Source organism: Hyla sarda, chromosome 11, assembly GCF_029499605.1.
Source record: "Hyla sarda isolate aHylSar1 chromosome 11, aHylSar1.hap1, whole genome shotgun sequence".
NCBI lineage: Eukaryota > Metazoa > Chordata > Amphibia > Anura > Hylidae > Hyla > Hyla sarda.
In genome coordinates this window covers 73068190-73091653 of record NC_079199.1, presented here as the reverse complement: position 1 = coordinate 73091653, position 23464 = coordinate 73068190, and the positions used below count along the sequence as shown (strand labels likewise).

Here is a 23464-nt window from a genome sequence, read left to right as displayed (position 1 = left end):
TTTTCATCCCTTAGTATCAGCTGTCTACAGACTCCTGCAGCCAGGACTACTACTACTCCCATCATGGAACAGACTTCTTTTCATGATGGGAGTAGTAGTTTCCTGGCTGCAGGGGTCTTCAGGCGACTGGGAGGCTAGATTAGTGCTTGTACTACTACCCCTATCATGGAACAAAGTCTGTTCCATGATGGGGATTGTAGTACAGGGGCTAAGGGATCGATCGCACTGGGTCTCACTTCTGAGACCCAATGTGATCAAAAGTTATCCCGCGATGTAGATTGTGTGCGTGTTTTACTTCCCTTTTTAACTACCCCGCCGAGGGGCCATTCAGGGCTCTCAGCTGTGTTTTTAAAGTCATTAGCGAGGATTGTAATGTTGCACTACAATGGCAGCGGGGGAAGCATTGCGCTTCATTCCCAGTCTGCCCTTATGCGCTGCAGGAGGGCAAGATCTATAGGTAGCGCAGCAGTGGGCAATATACATAGCTAGTGCAGTGGGGGCCAAACATATACAGTAACCCCCCCGACATGCGATGGCCCCAACATATGATCAAATCGACATACGATGGCCTCTCAGAGGCCATCGCATGTCGATGTCAGCATCGACATACGATGCTTTTATATGTCGGGGCCATCGCCTTAACTGCTATCCGACAGCGCAAAATGCTTAAGCTGCTGTCGCATAGCAGTTTAAGCATCCCGGACAGGTTCACTTACCTATCCCCGCTGCTCTGGGTCCACTTCGAGATCCTCCGGCGTCTTATGCATCTCCTCTAGGGTCCGGGCCTCGCTTTCCGGCGTCGTTATTATGTCGCTACGCACGCCGTGTCGGCGCTGCAACGTAATAACGTCACCAGAAAGCGAGGCCCGGACCCTGGGGAAGATGCCGAAGAAGCCGGAGGATCCCGAAGAAGACGCCGGAGCAGCAGGACAGCATTGGGAGCCCCTGGGACAGCATTGGGAGCCCCTGGGACAGCATTGGGAGCCCCTGGGACAGCATTGGGAGCCCCTGGGACAGCATTGGGAGCCCCTGGGACAGCATTGGGAGCCCCTGGGACAGCATTGGGAGCCCCTGGGACAGCATTGGGAGCCCCTGGGACAGCATTGGGAGCCCCTGGGACAGCATTGGGAGCCCCTGGGACAGCATTGGGAGCCCCTGGGACAGCATTGGGAGCCCCTGGGACAGCATTGGGAGCCCCTGGGACAGCATTGGGAGCCCCTGGGACAGCATTGGGAGCCCCTGGGACAGCATTGGGAGCCCCTGGGACAGCATTGGGAGCCCCTGGGACAGCATTGGGAGCCCCTGGGACAGCATTGGGAGCCCCTGGGACAGCATTGGGAGCCCCTGGGACAGCATCGGGAGCCCCTGGGACAGCATCGGGAGCGGTGGGGACAGGTGAGTATAACTTCCTATACTTAACATTGCACGAATCCCTCAACATACGATGGATTCGAAAAACGATGGGTCGTTTGGAACGAATTACCATCGTATGTTGAGGAACCACTGTAGTGCTATATGTATAATGCCCCCCCAACGCTAGCTACGTATAATGCCCCCCCCCCCCCTGCTGCGCTAGCTATGTATAATGCCCCCCGCTGCGCTTACATATGTCCCCCAGATAGGCCATACATAAATCCTTTGCAGCGCTATCTGTGAATAGTATACTATCTGCAGCACATCTGCTGGCTGGGAAAGGCAGCGCAATGCCGCCCGCTTCCCGGCCAGCAGATGCGCTGTTGATAGCATACTATTCACAGATAGCGCTGTGAGGGACATATGTGTATAGAAGCGCTGCAGGGGGACAGATATATAGTTATGTATAACTGTCCCCCTGCAGCGCTTCTATACACAAATGTTACTCACAGCATACTATTCACAGATAGCGCTATCAGCAGCACATCATGCTGCTGGCCGGGAAAAGCAGCGCAATGCCACCCGCTTCCCGGCCAGCAGATGTGTTGCAGATAGTATACTATAGACTTGTGCACTAGAAAAATTTCCGTTTCGTTTTGGAAAAAAATTTCGGTTTGGCAATATTTTCGGTTTAGATTTTTCGGATACATTCGGTATTCAGGTTGATTTTTTTCGGATACATTCGGTATTCGGGTACATTCGGCAAATTTTTTATTTTTTTGGGACTTTAGCAATCCTAAAAAATTATGGACATACCTTTTTTTATTAAAATTTCGTAAGGTACCATAAAAAAATCATAATAAAAAAGATACAGTAGTGATGGAAAAAATTATCTAACGAAATGTATCTTTTTTATTATGAAATGTTTATTCATTTTTAAACAGTGATCAATTTTTGAGCGGGTAAAGCACTAAAAATGTAGCTGACAATAGTAAAAATGTAGTGTGTGCGTGTTATTCACTTTTTTAGAATTTTTTTTTTAGGTAGTACTACTACTCCCAGCATGGAACACACTCTTCCATGATGGGAGTAGTAGTTACCTGTACTAATTGACAGATCGCAGGGGTCCCTTGCGATCCTCTTGTATAATGTATAGATGCGGCTGCTGCTTTTCTATGGTCCCCTGCACTCATGTATGTATACACATATTCATATTTCCCGCAGAGCTGTGATTGGCCAGATGGTTCCAGCCAATCACAGCTCTCTGTGAGAAATAGGAATATGTGTGTATATATACGGCCGTGCAGGGGACCATAGGAGAACGGCCGCCGCATTCATACATTATACTGGAGGATCGCAGCGGCTGTCAGGAGTAATACCCGTAGTGATCTTTCCTTTACTACAAGTACTACCACTCCCAACATGGAGTACACTCTGCTCCATGCTGGGAGCTGTAGTACCTGCATTAAATAAAAAAAAAAAAAAAACGCATAGGGTTCCCCATATTTTCATTCTCAGCCAGATACCAACCAAACAGCAACAGCCTGACGTTACCAGGGTGGGCGAGGACCATTGTTACTGGCCCTCCCCAGCCTAAATAACGCCAGCCTGTTACCGCCTAGGAGCGCCATTTTTGACGCTCCGGGCCTGTTGGTACCGGCTCTTCCCGGCACCCCTGTGGCGGTGGGTACCGGGGTAATAATTGGAGGTTAGCGCTAGCTGTTTTTGGGGCTAGCACTAAGCCCTGGCCTAGTAATGGATTCCGTCAATAAGACAGCTTCCACTACTAACCCTGAAAATTCAATAAAAAAAAAAAAAAACACAACACATTGGAAAAATTCTTTTATTTAAAAAAACACTCCCCCACAGCCCTCGTTAACCATTTTATTAAAGGAAAAAAAAATAATCCGCAGTAATCCTCTGCATACACGGATCTGAAACGAAAAAAAAACACAAAAAAAAAAATGGTTATGACATTTCTGGCGCTGTCCGCTGGGGAGAGCACCCATGATGCAATGTCTACCCAAACAGGGAGCCACCAATTGGTGCAAAACTACAACTCCCAGCATGCCCAGACAGCCTTTGGCTGTCTGGGCATGCTGGGAGTTGTAGTTTAGCAACAGCTGGAGTCTCCCTGTCTGGGTAGACACTGCCAGAAGGGTCTGTTCACATTATACAAAACGTACAATGTGAACAGAGCTTCAGATTACCTAGCCTTGTTCCCTTCTGTAGCTCCGCCCACTAATGACGTCATCACTAGGGGGCGGAGCTACACGGACCTGCCCGGGACTCAAGGGAAGTAAGCTGGACTTCGTCTTCTGTATACACCTTATACAGCTATCTATAGATAGCTGTATATAGTGTATACCGCCCAAAGGGTTAACCTACACTGTCCAGCAGTGTAAGTTAACTCTTCCCTTGCTGGGCTTGCGCATAGCGCACAGCTCAGCAAGGGGTTAAGTGAGCCAGCAACGGGTATACTGTATACACATTGCAGGCTCACTGTAAGTTCTTGCTGGGCAGTAGATATACGATGTATACCTATGGCTCAGCGTCAGCTGTTCTCCCGGCTCTGTAGCCCTGAGAACAGCTGATCCCGACATTCACATCAGGAGGATCGCAGCGGGTGTCAGGAGAAGTGACATCCCTAGGATCTGTCCCTTACTGCAGGTACTAATAGTCCCAACATGGAGTACACTCTGCTACATGCTGGGAGCTGTAGTACCTGCATTAATAGACATATCGCAGCGAGTGTAACTTCTGACACCCGCTGCGATTTGTCTATTAATGCAGGTACTACAGCTCCCAGCATGGAGCAGAGTGTACTCCATGTTGGGAGTAGTAGTACTTGTAGTAAAGGAAAGATCACTGCGGGTATCACTCCTGACAGCCGCTGCGATCCTCCAGTATAATGTATGGATGCGGCGGTCGCTCTCCTATGGTCCCCTGCACGGCCGTATATATACACATATTCCTATTTCTCACAGAGAGCTGTGATTGGCTGGAACCATCTGACCAATCACAGCTCTGCGGGAAATATGAATATGTGTATATATACGGCAGTGCAGGGGACCATAGAAAAGCAGCCGCCGCCTCTATACATTATACAAGAGGATCGCAAGGGACCCCTGCGATCTGTCAATTAGTACAGGTAACTACTACTCCCATCATGGAAGAGTGTGATCCATGCTGGGAGTGGTAGTACTACCTAAAAAATGTTTTTAAAAAAAGTGAAAAACATGCACACACTACATTTTTACTAATGTCGGCTACATTTTTAGTGCTTTACCCGCTCACATAAATTGATCCCTGTTTAAAAATGAATAAACATTTCATAATAAAAATGATACATTTCATTAGATACAATTTTTTCCATCACTACTGTATCTTTTTTATTATGATTTTTTTATGATACCCTACGAAATTTTAATAAAAAAGGTATCTCCATAATTTTTTAGGATCGCTAAAGTCCAAAAAGAGAATAAAAAGATTTACCGAATGTTCGGGAAACAACGAATGTATTCGTTACTTTGCTATTCGTATTGTCGTGGCGATTCGGGAATGTTCAAAATATGTTTTCGTGCATTCGGATCGGTCCGAATGCACGAAAACGGTAAAATTCGGTAAATTAGACATTCGTGCCGAACCGAATTGCACATGTCTAGTATACTATTCACAGATATCTCTGCAAGGGATTTATGTATGCGCTCGCTGGGGGGACATATGTAAGCTCAGCGGGGAGCATTATACATAGCGCAGCGGGGGGGCATTATACATATAGCGCTATATGTCTGGCCACCCACTGCGCTAGCTATGTATATTGCCCACTGCTGCAACATTACAATCCTCGTAATAATGACCTTAAAAACCCCGCAGGGAGCCCTGAGTGGCCCCTCAGTGCCGGCCATTCAGGGTTCCCCACGGGGTATTTGAAAATGAAAATAAAACACACACACACGATACATCGCGGGGTTGCGGACCATGCCATCCACTCCTCTGGTTAATAACTTATGATCGCATGGGGTCTCAGACGTGAGACCCAGTGCGATCAATCCCTCAGCCCCTGAACTACTACTCCCAACATGGAACAGACTCTGTTCCATGATGGGGGTAGTAGTACAAGCATTAATCTAGCTTCCCCAGACTCCCGCAACCTGGAAACTACTACTCCTCCCATCAATGAAACAAGTCTATTCCATGATGGGAGTAGTAGTAATCCCACAGCACAGCAAGAGTTTGCTGATTTCACTCCTGGGAATGCTCAGAAGTAATAACTGTTGAAAAATGGATATTAAAAACTGGGTGCAAACGGATGACATTATATGCTCATCCGTTTGCCATAGACTTCAATGTAAATTTTTTTATATCAGTTTCTATTCAGTTATTTTTGCCGGGAGAAAAAAATACTGCATGCAATGTTTTTTCCCCGTCAAAAAAACGGAACAGGAAGGAAACGGGTGATAAGATTGTTAAAAAAAAAAAAAAAAATTCCATTGACATCACTGGGATTATTTTACAGCCATTTGCAACCCGTTTAAAAAAAATATCAAATGGATTGCAGAACGGGCATAAATGTATGGGGGCAGACGGCCGTGTGAACGAGCCTTTAGTTCCAGGGTGCGCAAGGTTACAAGGGGAGTGAAAGGAATCTCATCATTGGAGAGATACATCCCTGCAGATTGGCATGCTGGTAACCCCAATTCTTTAGGTACCCTGTGAGTACCTAAAGACAGTGGACAGTTAAGTATCTTTCTTTTCCAGGAGGCTTTACTGTTTCCCTCCTCTCTCAACCTCCTGGTACTTGACTGTTTTCCTGACTAATACACTCATACCAATTTCATTCCTACTGTGCTTGGGTCTGCTTTCCCCTTTTTTTTTTTATACTTATGCGCACTCATACAGGTTTCTTTTTGCCAACCCCTTAACTCTGCCATATGCCTTGATTCTCCACCTCTGCCTATCCCCCTTCCTCCCTGTTTTTCCTAACCACTTGAAACGTGTCAGGTGGCAATCAAATATGCAGACCTGTCTGCCTGATGGCTAAGTCATGTAAATGCTTGTTACATGAGCACAAAACTAGAGGGCATGCACTAGAGTCTGACAGGGGTCGGGCTGTGTAATACATCCAAAGTGTGACTGGAGGTTATACTCCACTTAAGCATTCCCTCTAAATTAGGAGTCAGACTGCTCTATTTCAAGGAGGTTTAGCTCGCTGCAGACACAAGGTTTAGCTGTGCAGCCCATTAATTTATGTTGTCTGGTTCCTTTTAACTTCCTTCATGACCAATCAGCAGATTTTAGCACGTATAACGCTTGACAATGTGTTCTATATGCTAAAATAGTTGTCCTCACCATCCCCGGGGTACATTTTTGCCCCCAGGAGTGGTGAAGATATTAAGTTATTCCATGGCTGCCCTGCAAGTAGTCCCCTGGGTTGGGACTTATACTGATCAGCACCCGTCGCTCTGGCCATGGTCCCATCCCCTAGTCTTAAATGACGGCTCTTATCACCACTCTGCTCCATCTGCTTAGCCGTCAATCAAGCCAACGGGGACTGCTTGCGAGGCAACCAATGATGGACTTTATAACTAAATATCTTAACCATCCCTGGGGGCATATATAGCGCGTTGTCAAGCATTATATATGCTAAAATCTGATCCCTTTTAAAATTTGTGTTTGACTAAACTAAAACAAATCCTATTTTTTTTTAAGATGTCATTTCAGTGTGAAATGTATTTGTGAATTAGTGTATGTTTTAAATAATACCAAACATTTTGACTTTTTTGCTTTTCACTTTCAGGCTGTAGTCTAAAAGAGCTGGATTTAGATAGCTGCACTCTTTCAGAGATTCTCCGTCTCCATATTTTGGCTTCTGGTGCTGAATCCAACTCTGCCAATGCTAAATATCGTTACCAAAAGCAGGGTGGCTTTATTGCAACAGATGATGCTTGTTTGGAACTTCGTATGAACCATCCTGCAATCTTAAAAAAGCTTTCTACTACATCGGTTTATGACTTATTACCTGGTGAGAGAAAGTGGTTCTGCTAAAACAACTGATGCTTGTTTTTAATAAGTTATTCAGTTATTTATATTGGGTCATCTATGTTTCAGATGAAAAGTTGAAAATTCTCCATGCCCTTTGTGGTAAGCTGCTTACATTAGTTTCCACTAGAGACTATATTGAGGATTGCCTTGAAGAGCTGCGGCAAGTGAAACAAGAATTCAGAGAACTGAAAGCTGAGCAGAATCGGAAAGAAAGAGAAGAAGCTGCTGCTAGGTATGTGGAAAAAAATATCGGAAAACTTCATGTTAACCTAAACAAACATATTAACAGTTCCATAAAGAAAAAAGTAAGATTGCTCTAAACTTCTTTAAAACATTCCGGTGCTCAGGCCTTGAGAAAACGGGCAGAACCGCGAAAGGAACGTTTTCTCGCCTCAGCCGGTCAGTCAGCGAATGCTGATCGCACCTCTCTACCTGAGCACCGGAATGTTTTAAAGAAATGTTCTAATAAAAAGGACCTTTTATCTTTCCTGGGTGAGTGCGATCTTTTTTTTTTTTCTTTATGGACTGTTATTTCACTGGATGTATATTTTGATACGCCCACCCAGATGGTCACTTAACTACACTACCTGCACTTCTCCATTCCCTACCTGCATTTTTTCTAACCCAATATTATATATCAATGGTGCCTGCCTAGCTCCTCTCAGCCTAGTGTTTTTGCTAAACATATTTATTGGTTTGATTCTGTCCGAGCCACAGGCAGCATAAAACAGGGACAGAATCTTTTTTTACAGTAGTCTGTCATTCTTTCATAGTCAAACAAATCCTCAGTTAACCTGTCCTCCTTCTGGGCTTGTGTAATAGACCTCTCCCTGTGTTCAAATATGGCGGTCTATCCTTCAAGCCGAGGGGTAAGAGAGAAGCCTGGAATCAACCCTTTGACATGTGGACCTAAAATCGTATCTGTCATCACTGTTCTCCCTGTGCTGTAAAGTACCCTTTATCTCCTGTATAGGCTTCTGCTGTTCTCCTAATCTCTATGTGAATTTTTAGGCAGTGATGATGCTTGCCCTCACTTCTGTAAACTTCCTGTCCTGTAGTTGAAGGGTTGATAGCAGCAGACGGTCAGCTGCAGTCTCCCCCCCCCCCCCCCCCCCCCCCCTACAGCTTTCCTCTCTGTTCACCTCAGAAATAGAGTAGAGGGAAACACAATTACATACACATCTCTACCACTCACATGCTCACACACACACACACACACACACACCTTAGCCCTTCACACAAAGCCCTATACACTCGGCTCTGCTGAACACGCACAGCTTTACACAAAGCCCTACACACTCTATGATGGACACATAAACTCAGCTCTGCTAAACACACACACATACAGCTTATCTGTTCACACAAAGCCCTACATACACACTCAGCTCAGCTGAATACAAACACACTCAGCTCTGTTGAACACACATATAAACACACAGCTTTAGTATATGGCTCTATCCCTCATCCTTACTCTACAGCTACATTTACTAGGTAAAATGACCAAAAAATAATACAAGTGTGTTGGAAATTTTCTTATATTCATAGGCACTTATCATTTGTTAAAAAAAAAATTGTGACAGCGCCTGTTTAACACTAATTTTTCTGAGAGGCTGCGGCTCTTCAGCCCTATCCTTGGTGAAGGAAAATTATGATTTTTATTAAAGACAAGACAAGATGCGATTATTTTATGGTGAACTCAGCAGCAAAAAGGAATAATGTAAATATTACAGAAAAACTTTAAAGCGTACCTGTTAATAATGATAACGGGGAGGTTGTCACAGGCGATAAAGAGAAAGCAGAGCTACTGAATGGGTTCTTTAGTTCTGTATATACTAAGGAAGAAGGAGCTGACATTGGACAGGTCAGTGCTGGTAAAACATCATGTAATGTACTGAACTGGCTTAATGTAGAAATGGTACAAGGTAAGTTGAGTAATATAAATGTAAGCATATCTCCAGGGCCAGATGGATTGCACCCAAGAGTTCTTAGAGAACTGAGTTCAGTAATATCTGTACCCCTGTTCATGATATTTAGAGATTCACTGGTGTCTGGTATTGTGCCAAGGGACTGGCGCAAGGCGAATGTGGTGCCAATCTTCAAAAAGGGCTCTAGGTCTTCCCCAGGAAACTATAGACCAGTAAGTTTAACATGCATTGTGGGTAAATTGTTTGAAGGACTTATAATACAATTATCCCCTATGTACTCCTGTATGTAATCCCTTATAAGTGATAGCCAGCATGGGTTTACTAAGAATAGAAGTTGTCAAACCAAACTAATTTGCTTTTATGAAGATGTGAGTAGAAGCCTTGACAGAGGAATGGCTGTGGATATAGTGTTTCTGGATTTTGCTAAAGCGTTTGATACTGTCCCTCATAGACGTCTGACAGGTAAGTTAAGGTCTTTCGGTTTGGAAACTTTAGTTTCTAACTGGATTGAACACTGGCTCATGGATCGTACCCAGAGAGTGGTGGTCAATGATTCGTACTCTGATTGGTCCCCAGTTATTAGTGGTGTACCCCAAGGTTCAGTACTGGGCCCGCTGTTGTTTAATTTATTTATCAATGATATAGAGGATGGTATTAACAGCTCTGTTTCTCTCTTTGCAGATGACACCAAGCTTTGTAGCACGGTACAGTCTATAGAGGATGTGTATAGGTTACAAGATAACTTGGATAGACTAAGTGTCTGGGCATCCACTTGGCAAATGAGGTTTAATGTGGATAAATGTAAAGTTATGCATCTGGGTACTAATAACATGCATGCGTCGTATGTCTTAGGGGGGATTAAACTGTCAGTCACTGGTAGAGAAGGATCTGGGTGTACTTGTAGATCACAGACTTCAGAATAGCATGCAATGTCAGGCTGCTGCTTCCAAGGCCGGCAGGATATTGTCATGTATAAAAAGAGGCATGGACTCGAGGGACAGGGACATAATACTCCCCCTTTATAAAGCTTTGGTACGGCCTCACCTGGAATATGGTGTTCAGTTTTGGGCACCAGTCCATAAAAGGGACACACTGGAGCTGGAAAGGGTGCAGAGACGTGCTACTAAACTAATATTGGGCATGGAACATCTTAGCTAGGAGGAGCGATTAAAGGAGTTACAATTGTTTAGTCTTGAAGAGACGTTTAAGGGGGGATATGATAAATGTATACAAGTATATTTTTTTTTAAATTCGTTTTATTGAAAAGTAAATAACTTTAGACCACAGGCCCATTAAAGTGAACACGAAGCATATCTACAGTACATAGGAAAGGGTCATGAGACCATACATCAAAATACAGAATGCAAGCGACAGGATACTCCAGGTTACATCACATGGTATACATCGAAGTCATAAGACACTACCCAACTGAGGTAGGTAAACTGAAAACAAAATAGAACAAGAAGGCGAACATTCGCCAAAAATTAGCAATCGTATACCATCCCGCGAGGAGCACCAATACTATCACTAGTTAGTGGTACCATCAAATAACCCATGATAAATAACCCCGAAAGGCAACCCACGCATCCAAGGAGGAGAAAAAGAATCGACAAACGTGCACAGAAAGAGTAACAAAGGTTAGTAAAGACAACAGACAGCAAGCATAGCATCAATGTATCTTACATTGTCCCAGAGGAGGTCACAGAGTACGAGCATTGAGTCAAGGGAGAGGAACACCAACCACCCCACACAGAATAAAATTTACCCGGGCACTTCCTGTTTTTGTACACTATGTGTGAGAAAGGCAATGTAGCATTTACCATAGCCTTCCATTGAGTCAGGGTAGGAGAGCCGGGGTCCATCCATTTAAGAGCAATAGCCTTCCTGGCCAAGAACAAAGTTTCCCGCAAAAACGTACGTACGTGATGTGTCCATATCTCTTCATCTAAGATACCAAAAAGGCAGATCAAAGGATCAAGAGATAGGGAAGGTTGAGCCAGAGTAGCTAAAAAAGTGAGCACTGCATGCCAGAAAGCTGCGATATAGGGGCAGGCCCATATCAAATGCCAAAAGTCTGCCCTGGCAGCGCTACAGCGATGACAAGCATCGGAGTCTGAACGACCCATTCTATGGAGCCTTAAAGGAGTGATATAACTATAGTGTATAATGTTCAATTGGATCAATTTATTATTCGCTGCCGGGGACACTAACATGTGGGAGGAAAAAATGTCCTCCCATTCATCCTTAGTCAAATTAGGGATATGGGATTCCCAATGCCGGACCACCGGTACTGGAGTGCGGGAGTTCTTGGCCTGAATAAGGTGCGTGTACAGGATGGACACCAGCCCCCTGGGACCCTGTGACTTCAGAACCCCAATGAGGGGAAACGCTGATATCAATGGGCTCCCCATTGGGAACTGGGCATTCAGGGCGTGTCGGAGCTGGAGGTATTTAAAAAAACTGTTTCTGGGAAGAGCATGACTGGATTGCAACTGATCAAATGAACAGAGCACATTGTCACGATAAACATGCCCCAAAGTAAGCACCCCCGCGTTTTGCCAGAAGACTGGGTCCAGAGCATCGCTCACTTGAGGAAGTTGAGGATTATGCCATAGAGGGGTATCCTCAGCGATGTCAGTATATCCATATATCCCCTTAACAGCCCGCCATACCTTTATGGCCAGCTTATGAAGTTGGAGGTAAGCTCTACCACCAAGGACAGGGCTATCTAGCAGCATCCTAAGGGTCATTATCGGGACAGACCTAGCTAAGGACTGTTCGGAATCCGGCACCACATCCCCAGAGATCCAGTGCCTGATATACCGCAGTTGACCGGCCAAATAATATAAATAAAAATCAGGGAGTGACATTCCCGCCGCCAACTTGGGGCGTTGTAACGTGGTTAGCCGAATTTTAGGTCTATTGGGGCCCCAAATAAATGGTGAAAGAAGGGAGTGAAGAGAATCAAAGAAGTGTCTAGGTACAGGCACTGAGGCATGCTCCAGCGCATAAAGGCACTTAGGTAAGACAATAAGTTTAATAAGATTGATACGGCCAGCGACCGATAATGGGAGCGTGGCCCACACCCGGAACTTCGCTTTAACATAAGGAAGTAGAGTGAGTATGTTAGCGGACAGGTCAAGCAAAGGATCTCTGTGAACGTGAACCCCCAAATACTTAAATGAGGAAACCACCGGGAGGCCATTCATTACCGGGGGCCAATCCCTAGACAGAAGCGGCATCACTGCAGACTTAGTCCAGTTGATGAGTAGACCAGAGAAATACCCAAAACGGTCCATGAGTGCCATGACATAAGGAAGCATCAATGTAGGGTCAGAGAGGAATAACACCATATCATCGGCATAGAGGCCTATGCGCTCCTCCCGGCCCCCCGTAGACATACCTCGGAAGCCAGGATCCTGCCGAATGCGGAGGGCGAGGGGCTCCACTGCCATCGCAAACAGAAGCGGGGACAATGGACACCCCTGACGCGTGCCCCGGCCGATAGCAAATGGGGAAGAACACACACCATTCACCAGGATCTGGGCCTGCGGGCATCTGTACAGGAGGGACACCCATTTTCTAAAGTTAGGACCAAAACCAAATTTAACAAGGGTAGCCTGCAAATAACCCCATTCCACGGAATCAAAGGCCTTGGCGGCGTCCAGCGACGCCAAAGCCCAATCTCCCCCCAGAGCGTTCCCCACCTGGACAGCCGCCTGTACCCTACGGATGTTATCGGATGTGGATTTGCCAGGCATGAAGCCGGATTGATCTGGGTGAATTATGGATAGGATTACCTTGTTCAATCGGTTAGCTAAAACTTTCGTGAGCACCTTATAATCCAGATTCAGCAGCGAAATGGGTCTGTAAGAACCGCACTCCACAGGATTTTTATCAGGTTTTAGGAGGACAACTATGGTTGCCTCATACATAGAGGCAGGTAGAATACCATCCTCAAATGCCCGTTCAAACATTGCAAGCAGGGATGGAAGGAGCATGTCGGAATACCGCAAGTAAACCTCCAGTGGAAGGCCATCAGGGCCCGGAGATTTACCCTTAGTCATGTCCCCCATGGCATCCTGAATCTCCAGTAAGGAGAGGGAGGCCTCCAACATCATCCGATCACTATCCGATAGTACTGGAAAGTCAATACCGTCCAGGTAGGTGTCCAGCTCCTCAGCACCATACTGCACCTGTGAAGAATAAAGATTAGAGTAGTACGTGGCAAAGCAACGCGCAATGTCCACAACCCCCAACAGCTCGGACCCATCCGAGGCCACTGTCTTAAGAATCGCAGGGGCAGAAGAGTTCTGCCTGACTATATGTGCTAACAGCTTACTAGATTGATTGCCATGTTCAAAGTAGAATTGTTTTGTGAAAAACAGCTTTCTATTGGCCTTTTCTGAGAGGTGCAGCATATATTGCCGCCCCGCACTCAGCCATTCAACCTTATTAGCCTCGGATGAGTCCGCAACGTATCGGGCCTCCAGCTCCGCACATCGTCCAGCCAGCTCCTCCTCCCGCCTAGACGCTGACTTTTTGAGAAAGGAGATAGTGGAGCGCAAGCACCCCCTCAAATACGCCTTCAATGTCTCCCACACCAGGATGGGGGAACTCCCAGGGGAATTGGCCTCAAGAAAGACTCGAAGCTGGTCCGGAATACGGTCGCAGGAGCCTATCTGTTCCAGCCAGAAAGGGTGGATTTTCCACCTCCGCGGTGAACCAGGATCCACCATGGAGACATCAAGCATTAGGGGAGAATGGTCTGATATAGCCCGCGGTTCATAGGAAACCGCTGAAACCTGGGGAAGAAGGAGCGAGTTGCCACATGCAAGGTCGATCCTGGACAGCGCATTTCTGCCCAGAGTGTGACAAGAGTATTGCCTAGCCTGAGGGTACCTGGCCCTAAAAATGTCTACCCATCCAACCTCCTCCAAAAACAGCGATAAAGGGCCACCCCCAACTCCCACCGGGACCCCCCTGGGGCTATGGCGATCCAGGGACGGATTCGGTACCATGTTGAAGTCCCCCATACAGAGGACACGGGCAGAGGGATAACTAGCTGCGAAGGTAACCGCCCTATGGAGTATATCCATAGAGGCAGGGGGAGGGTTGTATATGAATAAGAAGACAAAAGGCACATTATTTAAAAATGCGTATACAAAGATAAAACGACCCTGTGAATCCTTACGTACTGTAACTGGGTCCCACCTTACTCTCCGACTAACCAGTAGGGAAACCCCCCTTGAGAAGGACGTGTGATAGGAGTGCAAGGACCATTGGACCCAGGGTTTAGAAAACTGTCCAGCTTTATCTGGAGTAAGATGCGTCTCCTGCAGTGCCACAATATGAGGCTGATACTTTCTAATATGGGAGAATATCATAGTGCGCTTGCGCGGGGTGCGTGCTCCTCTAACATTCCACGACATTATCTTAATATCAGCCATAAGAAGAGACAACACGTAAAACAGCAGGGGGAGAGGTAAAGACAGAGAAGACATACATGCCCCAGCCGGGGTGAGAAACACTGACAGGGATGCGCGGGACCATATATAGGCCATAGTACTGAAGTGGTAAGACAAAAAACCCTACTAATAGGCGACCTCGCGGGTAGGTATCTTGGAGGCAAAATGAAACCCCAAACTAAGTAGGGGACCAGTAAATAAATCAAACAGTAAACATATCTATACCAGTGTTGCATAAGCATCAGTGGAGCAACAGCTCCATCTAGTGGGGAGAACCTGCTCATACATGCTAACAGTGGAGAACCCTGAGTATGTTCATCAAACATTAGGAGAATATGAGTCCAACTGGGACCCGAGAGAAGAAGTGGAGGAAAGTACAGGAAAATAAAAACAGGGGGGGGGGGGGGGGGGGGGAAGGGAAAAAGAGGAAGAGAAAAAAAGGGAAAAAAGGAGGAAAGCAGGGAGAGAGAGGAAGGAAGTACAGGGAAGAAGAGAAAAAAAAAAAGAGAAAAAAAAAAAAGGTGGAGAGAGAGGGGGACGGGACGGGAGGGGGAAAACAGGGGGTGGAGGGAGGGTCTTGCGAAGGAGAGAAGGATAGGGGAAGCAGGAGAAAGAGAGGAGGAAATAGAAAATGATAAAACATATATGATCAACAGTAAATCCCATCCCCGACTCAGGAGATTGTCCACCCGTCACCCCGACCCCCCCCCACAAATGGAAAAAAAAAAATAAAAAAAATAATAATAATAATAATAATCCCAGCAAACAGGAGTCACACAGCAAGGGACAGTCTAGGTAATCGAGGAACAAAAGGTCTCAGGCACTATGGGGGGGGGGGGTTCGGTTAGGAAGGGGGAACGGGAAGGTGGGGGGGGAAACTGGCACATCAGGGAGGAGGGAAGGAGACCAGATAGAGATCGTGTAATAGTAATCCAGCGGCCGATGTCCTCCAAGTCTGAGACTCCAAAATAAAAAAATTAAAAAAAATGAACCGACCCAGGGAAAAGGGACAGGGTGACGAGGCAGGTAGACTGGAGAGGGACAGAATAAATCCCTTCAGAGGGTCAGGGTAGGGCCCTCATGCAGTCCCGGAGGAACAGTCCTGAACCAGGGCACACAGCAGATCAAAGTAAGCAACAGGATGGGGGCGAGGGAAGGGAGAGGTAAGGCCTGGGAGCATCAGGGAGACATCAGGTGCATGGGGAGAATGGAGGGCCGGGGGAGACCAGGCTCCCGGGGAAGGGGGAGGAGATGGGAAGGGGGGGGGGGGGGGGGAAACGGGGAAAAAAACTGGGAAAAAAGTAGAGAAAAAAAAAAAAAACCTCCCGGGGAATCACAGTATCTTGAGCTCCGCAAAGGGGTCCAGGAGACCGGGGCCATACAGGGGGATAGAGGCAAGGGGAGGGAGGGTAAAGGTCATGGCAAGAGGTCCTGTACCAGCATCTCCATCTCACCACGTAATCCTGGGTCGCCTACAGGGTCCGGATCAACGTTGGCGCCGTAGCCAGTCATCCGCATCCTGCGGGGAAGTAAAGAAAACCGCCCGGTCACCATCCACGATCCTCAACCGGGCAGGGTATGCCATGGAGTATGGTACCCCTCTCTCTCTCAGCCACGCCTTGATAGAAGTAAACGAGGCCCTCCTGCGTTGAAGATCAGAGGAGAAGTCCGGGAAAATGGATACCTTTGCGTTCTGCACTATGATCTCCGGCAGCCGCCGGGCAGAGCAGAGGATCAAGTCCCGATCATTGCAGTTGAGAAACCTCGCCAATAGAGGACGAGGAGGCGCACCAGGGATCGGTGGCTTAGATGGTACTCGGTGTGCTCTCTCCACGGCGTAAGCAGCTGAGAAGGGGGCATCCGGAAAGAGCTCTTTGATCCAGGACTCCACATAGGCCCCCGGGTTCTGACCCTCCGCCCGCTCAGGGAGACCGATCACTCTGTTATTCCGGCGCAGCCGGTTCTCGAGGTCGTCATTCTTCTGACGGGCCAAATCCAGTTGCTCCCGGACCTCGCGGAGTGAAGAGGGTAGAGGCTGCATCGTGTCTTCCAGGGTGGAGATGCGTGTCTCAGTCTCAGTCACCCGCTCCCTCAAGGTCTGAAAGTCCTGCCGTAGGAGGCCCACGTCCACCCTGACCTCTTCAAGCTTGCCGGTGAGAGAAGTGCGGCATGTCTGGATCGCCATCAGGAGGGTATCGCTCACCTCCCGAAGGGTAAGGTCATTAGAATCAGCGCCCTCTTCACGATGTGAAGCCCTCTCCTCCCTCCGCAGCCGCTGGTGGAACACGCGCCCCGGCCTGAGCGGCGCCATCTTGCCTGTCTGCGCGGGCATAGTCCCGGAGCTTTTCCACGGCCGGTCGATCCTTGTTTCTCGTCGGGTCTTGTTTAGAGGCCATAATGCGGGTCCTCAGCCGAGTCTGTGGGGTCATGGGACTCCAGGATTCACCTCAGGATAAGTTAAATGCAGGTTCTAAGCGGGAGCACTCACAGCGTGCGACCGCTCATCTCAACCGCCAAGCCACGCCCCTCTGTATACAAGTATATTAATGGCCCATACAAAAAATAAGGAGAAAAACTGTTCCAGGTTAAACCCCCCCCCCCCCCCCCCCCCCCCCCCCCCCCCCCCCCCAAAGGACGAGGGGGCACTCCCTCCGTCTGGAGAAGAAAAGGTTTAGTCTCAAGGGGCGACATGCCTTTGTTTCATAAGTTCACAGTTCTTATGGTAAAGGTCTACCTCAGGAACTGGTCACAACAGGAAAAATTTATAGCTTTAAAACCGGGTTAGATACATTCCTGGAACAAAATAACATTAATGCTTATGAAGAAATATAAAATCCCATCCCTTCCCCAATATCGCGCCACACCCCTACCCTTCAATTCCCTGGTTGAACTTGATGGACGTATGTCTTTTTTCAACCGTACTAACTATGTAACTATGTCATAGTGCAAAAAAAAAAAAGAAAAAAGTGACCTGTTACTCAGGACCCAATCCTGATCATGTGCATATAATTTTTGTGTGTCTCGGACCTATATATCCCGCGATATAAGCATTTATCTGCTGGCGAGTTACTTTTTCATTGTGCAGGCTGGAGGGGGCGTGTCAGTCTGTCTCCCTCACAGGAGGGACAGTACTCTACTCTGTAACCCTTTGCTCTCTGGTTTCATGCTGTACATGTTACACACAGGAAGATGCTTGGAGTTTGCCTGCAGTAATCAGAAGACATTATGGTGAATTCATCACAGGATAAAATGTATAAATATAAGAATAGATCTTTATAAAAATAGTGCAAGTATTTTTTAGATAAAAGTACAACATTTTTATGAATACATGTTCTATCTGTTTTATCTTCTCCTAGTAAAGCTGGATGCTAATCAGCATAGCTGTCACTGTGTGTCATTCATCTTTCACAGACTCCTGAATGTCTGATCAACTTCTTTGTCATTCAGGAGTCCGAGAAAGCTTTGACTATTTCAGCATGCTGGGAGTTGTAGTTTAGTAACAACTGAAGCTGCAATGTTTGTAAATTACTGTGTTAGAGCAGTGTTGCCTCCAGCTGTTGTAAAACTACAGCTCCCAGCATGTCCACACATCCTTTATCTGTAGTTTTGCATACACTCAATAGAAATATCCTATACTGGATACCGGTATGCTTTACGGCCAGTATCCAGTATGCTGTAAAATCTAGACTAGTCTGTCTGGCTAAAAGACAGGCGATCCCTAGTGGTGGCTATTTTTAGCTTGAATTTCAGGTGAAAATTTTAAAAAAAATTTAACATGTGTATATTGTGAAATGTCATATTATAATGAGTCCTGCAATATATGAAAAGTTTTTAACAATGACCGTGCCTCTTTAAACATGTAATGCAACTAAACATGCTGCAATATAACAGTATTCAATCATAGCAGAGCGTAGGTTATATATGTAACTGCTGCCTGAAGATATCCCTTCTTCTTTGCAGCGAAGAGTAGATGTTCACAATAATTGGAATGAAGAATAGTCCACAGAAGAACGAAGGAAAAACTTTGTAGTAAAGAAAAACACTTCAGATAGAAACAGTAACTGTTAATATGCTGGAAATAGGATCTGTAAGATGACAACATTACTGAGCTGTGAAAACAAAAGAAAGATATAGAAGTATAGGGACGGGTCTAATGGGAGGGATAATACTCGTATCTTGTTTTTAATAAAATCCAAATTTTCTGGCACCAAGGATAGGAAAATTACCAATTTTATGACAAGACTCTCCTATTATGCTAGTTTATAGCTAAACAGTATATAATAGTCATGCAATATACACGTATTAAAAACCTTACAAAAGGACCATAGAAACATGGGATTCTGATTTGAAATAGTCTTAAATGTAGAATCAGAAGACAAATTAGCTGCTTTCATAATATCTGAAAGAGAAGCTCCCGATTGGAATAATTTAGTCGAAACAGCTCCCCTGGCAGGAGGAGCTCCAAAGTTAGAGACATAAATGCCAGCCAATTCCATGGTCTGTTTAAAGGGGTACTCCACCCCTAGATGTATTATCTCCTATCCAAAGGATCTCTCCTGCAGCACTCCTGTATATCAGCAGCACAGAGCTATGTTTGCTCCGTGGCAGATGACTGGCTATACAGGGGCTGGGGTATTGTGACGTCACGGCCCGCCCCCCTCATCACAATACTTCATCCCCTGCACCGCCCGTTATCAGTCACAGAGCGATCCTCGCTCTGTGCAGCTGGAAAATGGGGGTGCTGCAGGAGAGATCGCGGTTTTCCCCAGCGGCGGGATCCCTGCGATCTAACATCTTATCCCCTATCCTTTTTGATAGGGGATAAGATGTTTAGCGCCAGAGTATTCCTTTAACATCAAGCTAAAGTGGAGGAGGAAACAGGAGCATAGGGTTTACAGAATGAAATGAGTAATTAAGAAAAGCAAAGTCTGATAGATTCCGTTTTGGATTCATAGGAGCGTAGACAACGAACCACAAGAAGTTTTTCATGATGTGGAAAGAATGGATAAAAAAAATGGAAATGTAAGTTTGTCTTAGTACGGCGAGAAATTGTAAAGAGAACACCTTGAGGTGTAAATTGTCTACGAGAAATATCAAGAACTTTGACAATGGAGACACGTTTAACGGATATAAGAAGGACCGGGAGTTTAAAGAGGTACTCTAGTGAAAAACTTTTTTAAGTCAACTGGTGCCAGAAAGTTAAACAGATTTGTAAATTACTTTTATTAAAAAAATCTTAATTCTTCCTGTACTTATTAGCTGCTGAATACTACAGCGGAAATTCTTTTCTTTTTGGAACACAGAGCTGTCTGCTGACATCATGAGCACAGTGCTCTCTGCTGACATCTCTGTCCATTTTAGGAACTGTCCAGAACAGCATATGTTTGCTATGGGGATTTCCTTTTATGCTGGACAGTTCCTAAAATGGACAGAGATGTCAGCAGAGAGCACTGTGCTCATGATTTCAGCAGACAGCTCTGTGTTTCAAACGGAAAATAATTTCCACTGTAGTATTCAGCAGCTAATAAGTACGGGAAGGATTAAGATTTTTTAATAGAAGTAATTTACAAATCTGTTTAACTTTTTGGCACCATTTGATTAAAAAAAAATAATAATAATAATTTTCACCGGAGTACCCCTTTAACCCCTTAACGACGCAGGACGTATATTTACGTCCTGCGCCGGCTCCCGCGATATGAAGCGGGATCGCGCCGCGATCCCGCATCATATCGCGTGGGTCCCGGCGCTAATCAACGGCCGGGACCCGCGGCTAATACCACACATCGCCGATCGCGGCGATGTGCGGTATTAACCCTTTAGAAGCGGCGGTCAAAGCTGACCGCCGCTTCTAAAGTGAAACTGAAAGTATCCCGGCTGCTCAGTCGGGCTGTTCGGGACCGCCGCGGTGAAATCGCGGCGTCCCGAACAGCTGATCGGACACCGGGAGGGCTCTTACCTGCCTCCCTGGTGTCCGATCGACGAATGACTGCTCCGTGCCTGAGATCCAGGCAGGAGCAGTCAAGCGTCGATAATGCTGATCACAGGCGTGTTAATACACGCCTGTGATCAGGATGAAAGATCAGTGTGTGCAGTGTTATAGGTCCCTATGGGACCTATAACACTGCAAAAAAAAAGTAAAAAAAAAGTGTTAATAAAGGTCATTTAACCCCTTCCCTAATAAAAGTTTGAATCACCCCCCTTTTCCCATAAGAAAAATAAAACAGTGTAAAAAAAAAATAAAATAAACATATGTGGTATCGCCGCGTGCGTAAATGTCCGAACTATAAAAATATATCATTAATTAAGCCGTACGGTCAATGGCGTACGCGCAAAAAAATTCCAAAGTCCAAAAAAGCGTATTTTGGTAACTTTTTATAACCTTAAAAAATGAATAAAAAGTGATCAAAAAGTCAGATCAAAACAAAAAACATACCAATAAAAACTTCAGATCACGGCGCAAAAAATGAGTCCTCATACCGCCCCGTACGTGGAAAAATAAAAAAGTTATAGGGGTCAGAAGATGACATTTTTAAACGTATAAATTTTCCTGCATGTAGTTATGATTTTTTCCAGAAGTGCGACAAAATCAAACCTATATAAGTAGGGTATCATTTTAACCGTATGGACCTACAGAATAATAAGGTGTAATTTTTACCGAAATATGCACTGCGTAGAAAAGGAAGCCCCCAAAAGTTACAAAATGGCGTTTTTTTTTCGATTTTGTCGCACAATGATTTTTTTTTTCCGTTTCGCCGTGCATTTTTGGGTAAAATGACTAATGTCACTGCAAAGTAGAATTGGCGACGCAAAAAATAAGCCATAATATGGATTTTTAGGTGGAAAATTGAAAGGGTTATGATTTTTTAAAGGTAAGGAGGAAAAAACGAAAGTGCAAAAACGGAAAAACCCTGAGTCCTTAAGGGGTTAAAAGAAAGAAACTTTAAACATAGTCGTTGTCTTCTCAGGAAAGAAACATGTCCAAATTAATATTGACTTCCCAGATGGAATGATATTTGGATAGAATCGATAGGAAAATGTCTAGATGAAATCGCAGGAGTACCGATCTGCGATTGAGTTGAATATTCCGGGAAGATATTCCGCCTTCAATGTAATGTTCTTATCTTTAACAATGATAAGTCTTTAACAATGTCTGCAAGGAGTTTGTGTCCGTACCTCCTAGGAGATTGATGTATTGGACAGCGGAAATTTTGCCCATACATAAGATACAACAATTGGAAGCGTCTTTTGCAAAGCTTTTCAAAGGAAAGAATCCCGCAAGGAGCTCAAAGCAGTTAATATGTAGAAGTGATTCGGAAGGAGACAATTTTTCCCTGGTAGAAAGGGAGCCGCAATGAGTGCCCCAGCCGACGAGGGTCATGTCGGATTCTATGATAATATCTGTATTGGGATGAAAGATTGTCTCCCTGTTCCAAAGTTGAATGTGAGAAAGCCACCAAAGAAGTTGTTCTTTGGCTTCGGAAGAGACTAATTTTGTCTAAATAACAGAGGCCCTCCCGTAGATGGTGAATCTTCAAGCGTTTGAGAGCTCTATAATGAAGCGGAGCAGGAAAAATGGCTTGAATAGATGGTGAAAGCAGACCCACAATTCGGGCTATGGTTCTCAAAGAAATCAGGTTCCGATTTGTCTTCAACCTCCTTGGAGAAAGACTCAGTGGTCAGTTGGGTATTGATCATGAAACCCAGAAATTCTAGTTCTTGAGATGAAATAAGAATGGATTTTTTTAGGTTGACAAGGAAACCTAGATGAATCAGGAGAAAGTCCATTCTTTGGAATGTGCCATGAGAAGAATGTTGTCGATGTAGATTATAATGCGTACCCCATGACTTAGAAGGGAAGAAATGATGGGCTTCAAGAATATTGTGAGGCACCATGGGGCTGAAGAGAGGCCGAATGGAAGGCAAGTGAACTGCCATTTCTGATTGTTAAATATAAATTGGAGGAAAATTTGGGAAGAAGGATGAATCAGGACGGTTAAAGAAGCGTCCTTTAAACCTATCTTGATTAGCCAATCGTCTTTTAATAGGATGTCTCTCAATAGATGGATACCTTCCATCTTGAAGGGGCAATATACTACAAAGTTGTTGAGTAGTCTTAAGTTGATTACGGGTCTGTGACCATCTTTCTTTTTTACCATGAAAAGATTGGTTAAGAATCCTGGGGAGTGTAGTGGTACCGGTATAATTTTCTCTTTTGGTAATGAGGTCTTTTTATTTTCAGGTCTACCAGATTTTTGTCTGAAAGGGAAAACTGTATGGGATGAGGGAGGGAAGTTTGAATGTTAGGGATAATAAATTCTATCTGATAGCCTAAAACAGTATTCTGAATCCATGAGTCTGAAGTTATCATACCCCGGTTTTGGGAAACAATGTTTGAGTCTTCCTCCCAATGGAATCTCCGGTGACGAAAATGGAAGACTTTACTGGAGATGGTCTGGATCGGGGAAATCCACGGTGTCCTCGAGCACGCCATGGTCTTCCACGGTATGGGAAGAAGGGTTGAGGGGTGGAGGAGGGTCCTGCATAATGGGTTTGATTTGGAAGGTAAGAGACTCTAAATTGTTGTCTATATTGATGGGCTCAGCATACCTTCAGTGGGTTGATTGGGTTCGTTAGAAGCCAAATTATTGTGTTGGGGGGCAATTTTCATGAGTA

The 23464-nt window shown here is 45.4% G+C and overlaps 1 protein-coding gene across 2 annotated transcripts in view; it reads left to right on the top strand.

Moving 5' to 3' along the window:
- BAZ1A (bromodomain adjacent to zinc finger domain 1A) overlaps positions 1–23464 on the top strand; it is a 353746-nt gene that overhangs the window by 172494 nt on the left and 157788 nt on the right. For both annotated transcript variants that reach the window (XM_056545400.1, XM_056545399.1), the window contains exons 14-15: positions 7154–7378; positions 7465–7630. In XM_056545400.1, coding sequence (XP_056401375.1) covers positions 7154–7378; positions 7465–7630 — 391 coding nt within the window. The remainder of the gene's footprint in view (positions 1–7153; positions 7379–7464; positions 7631–23464) is intronic.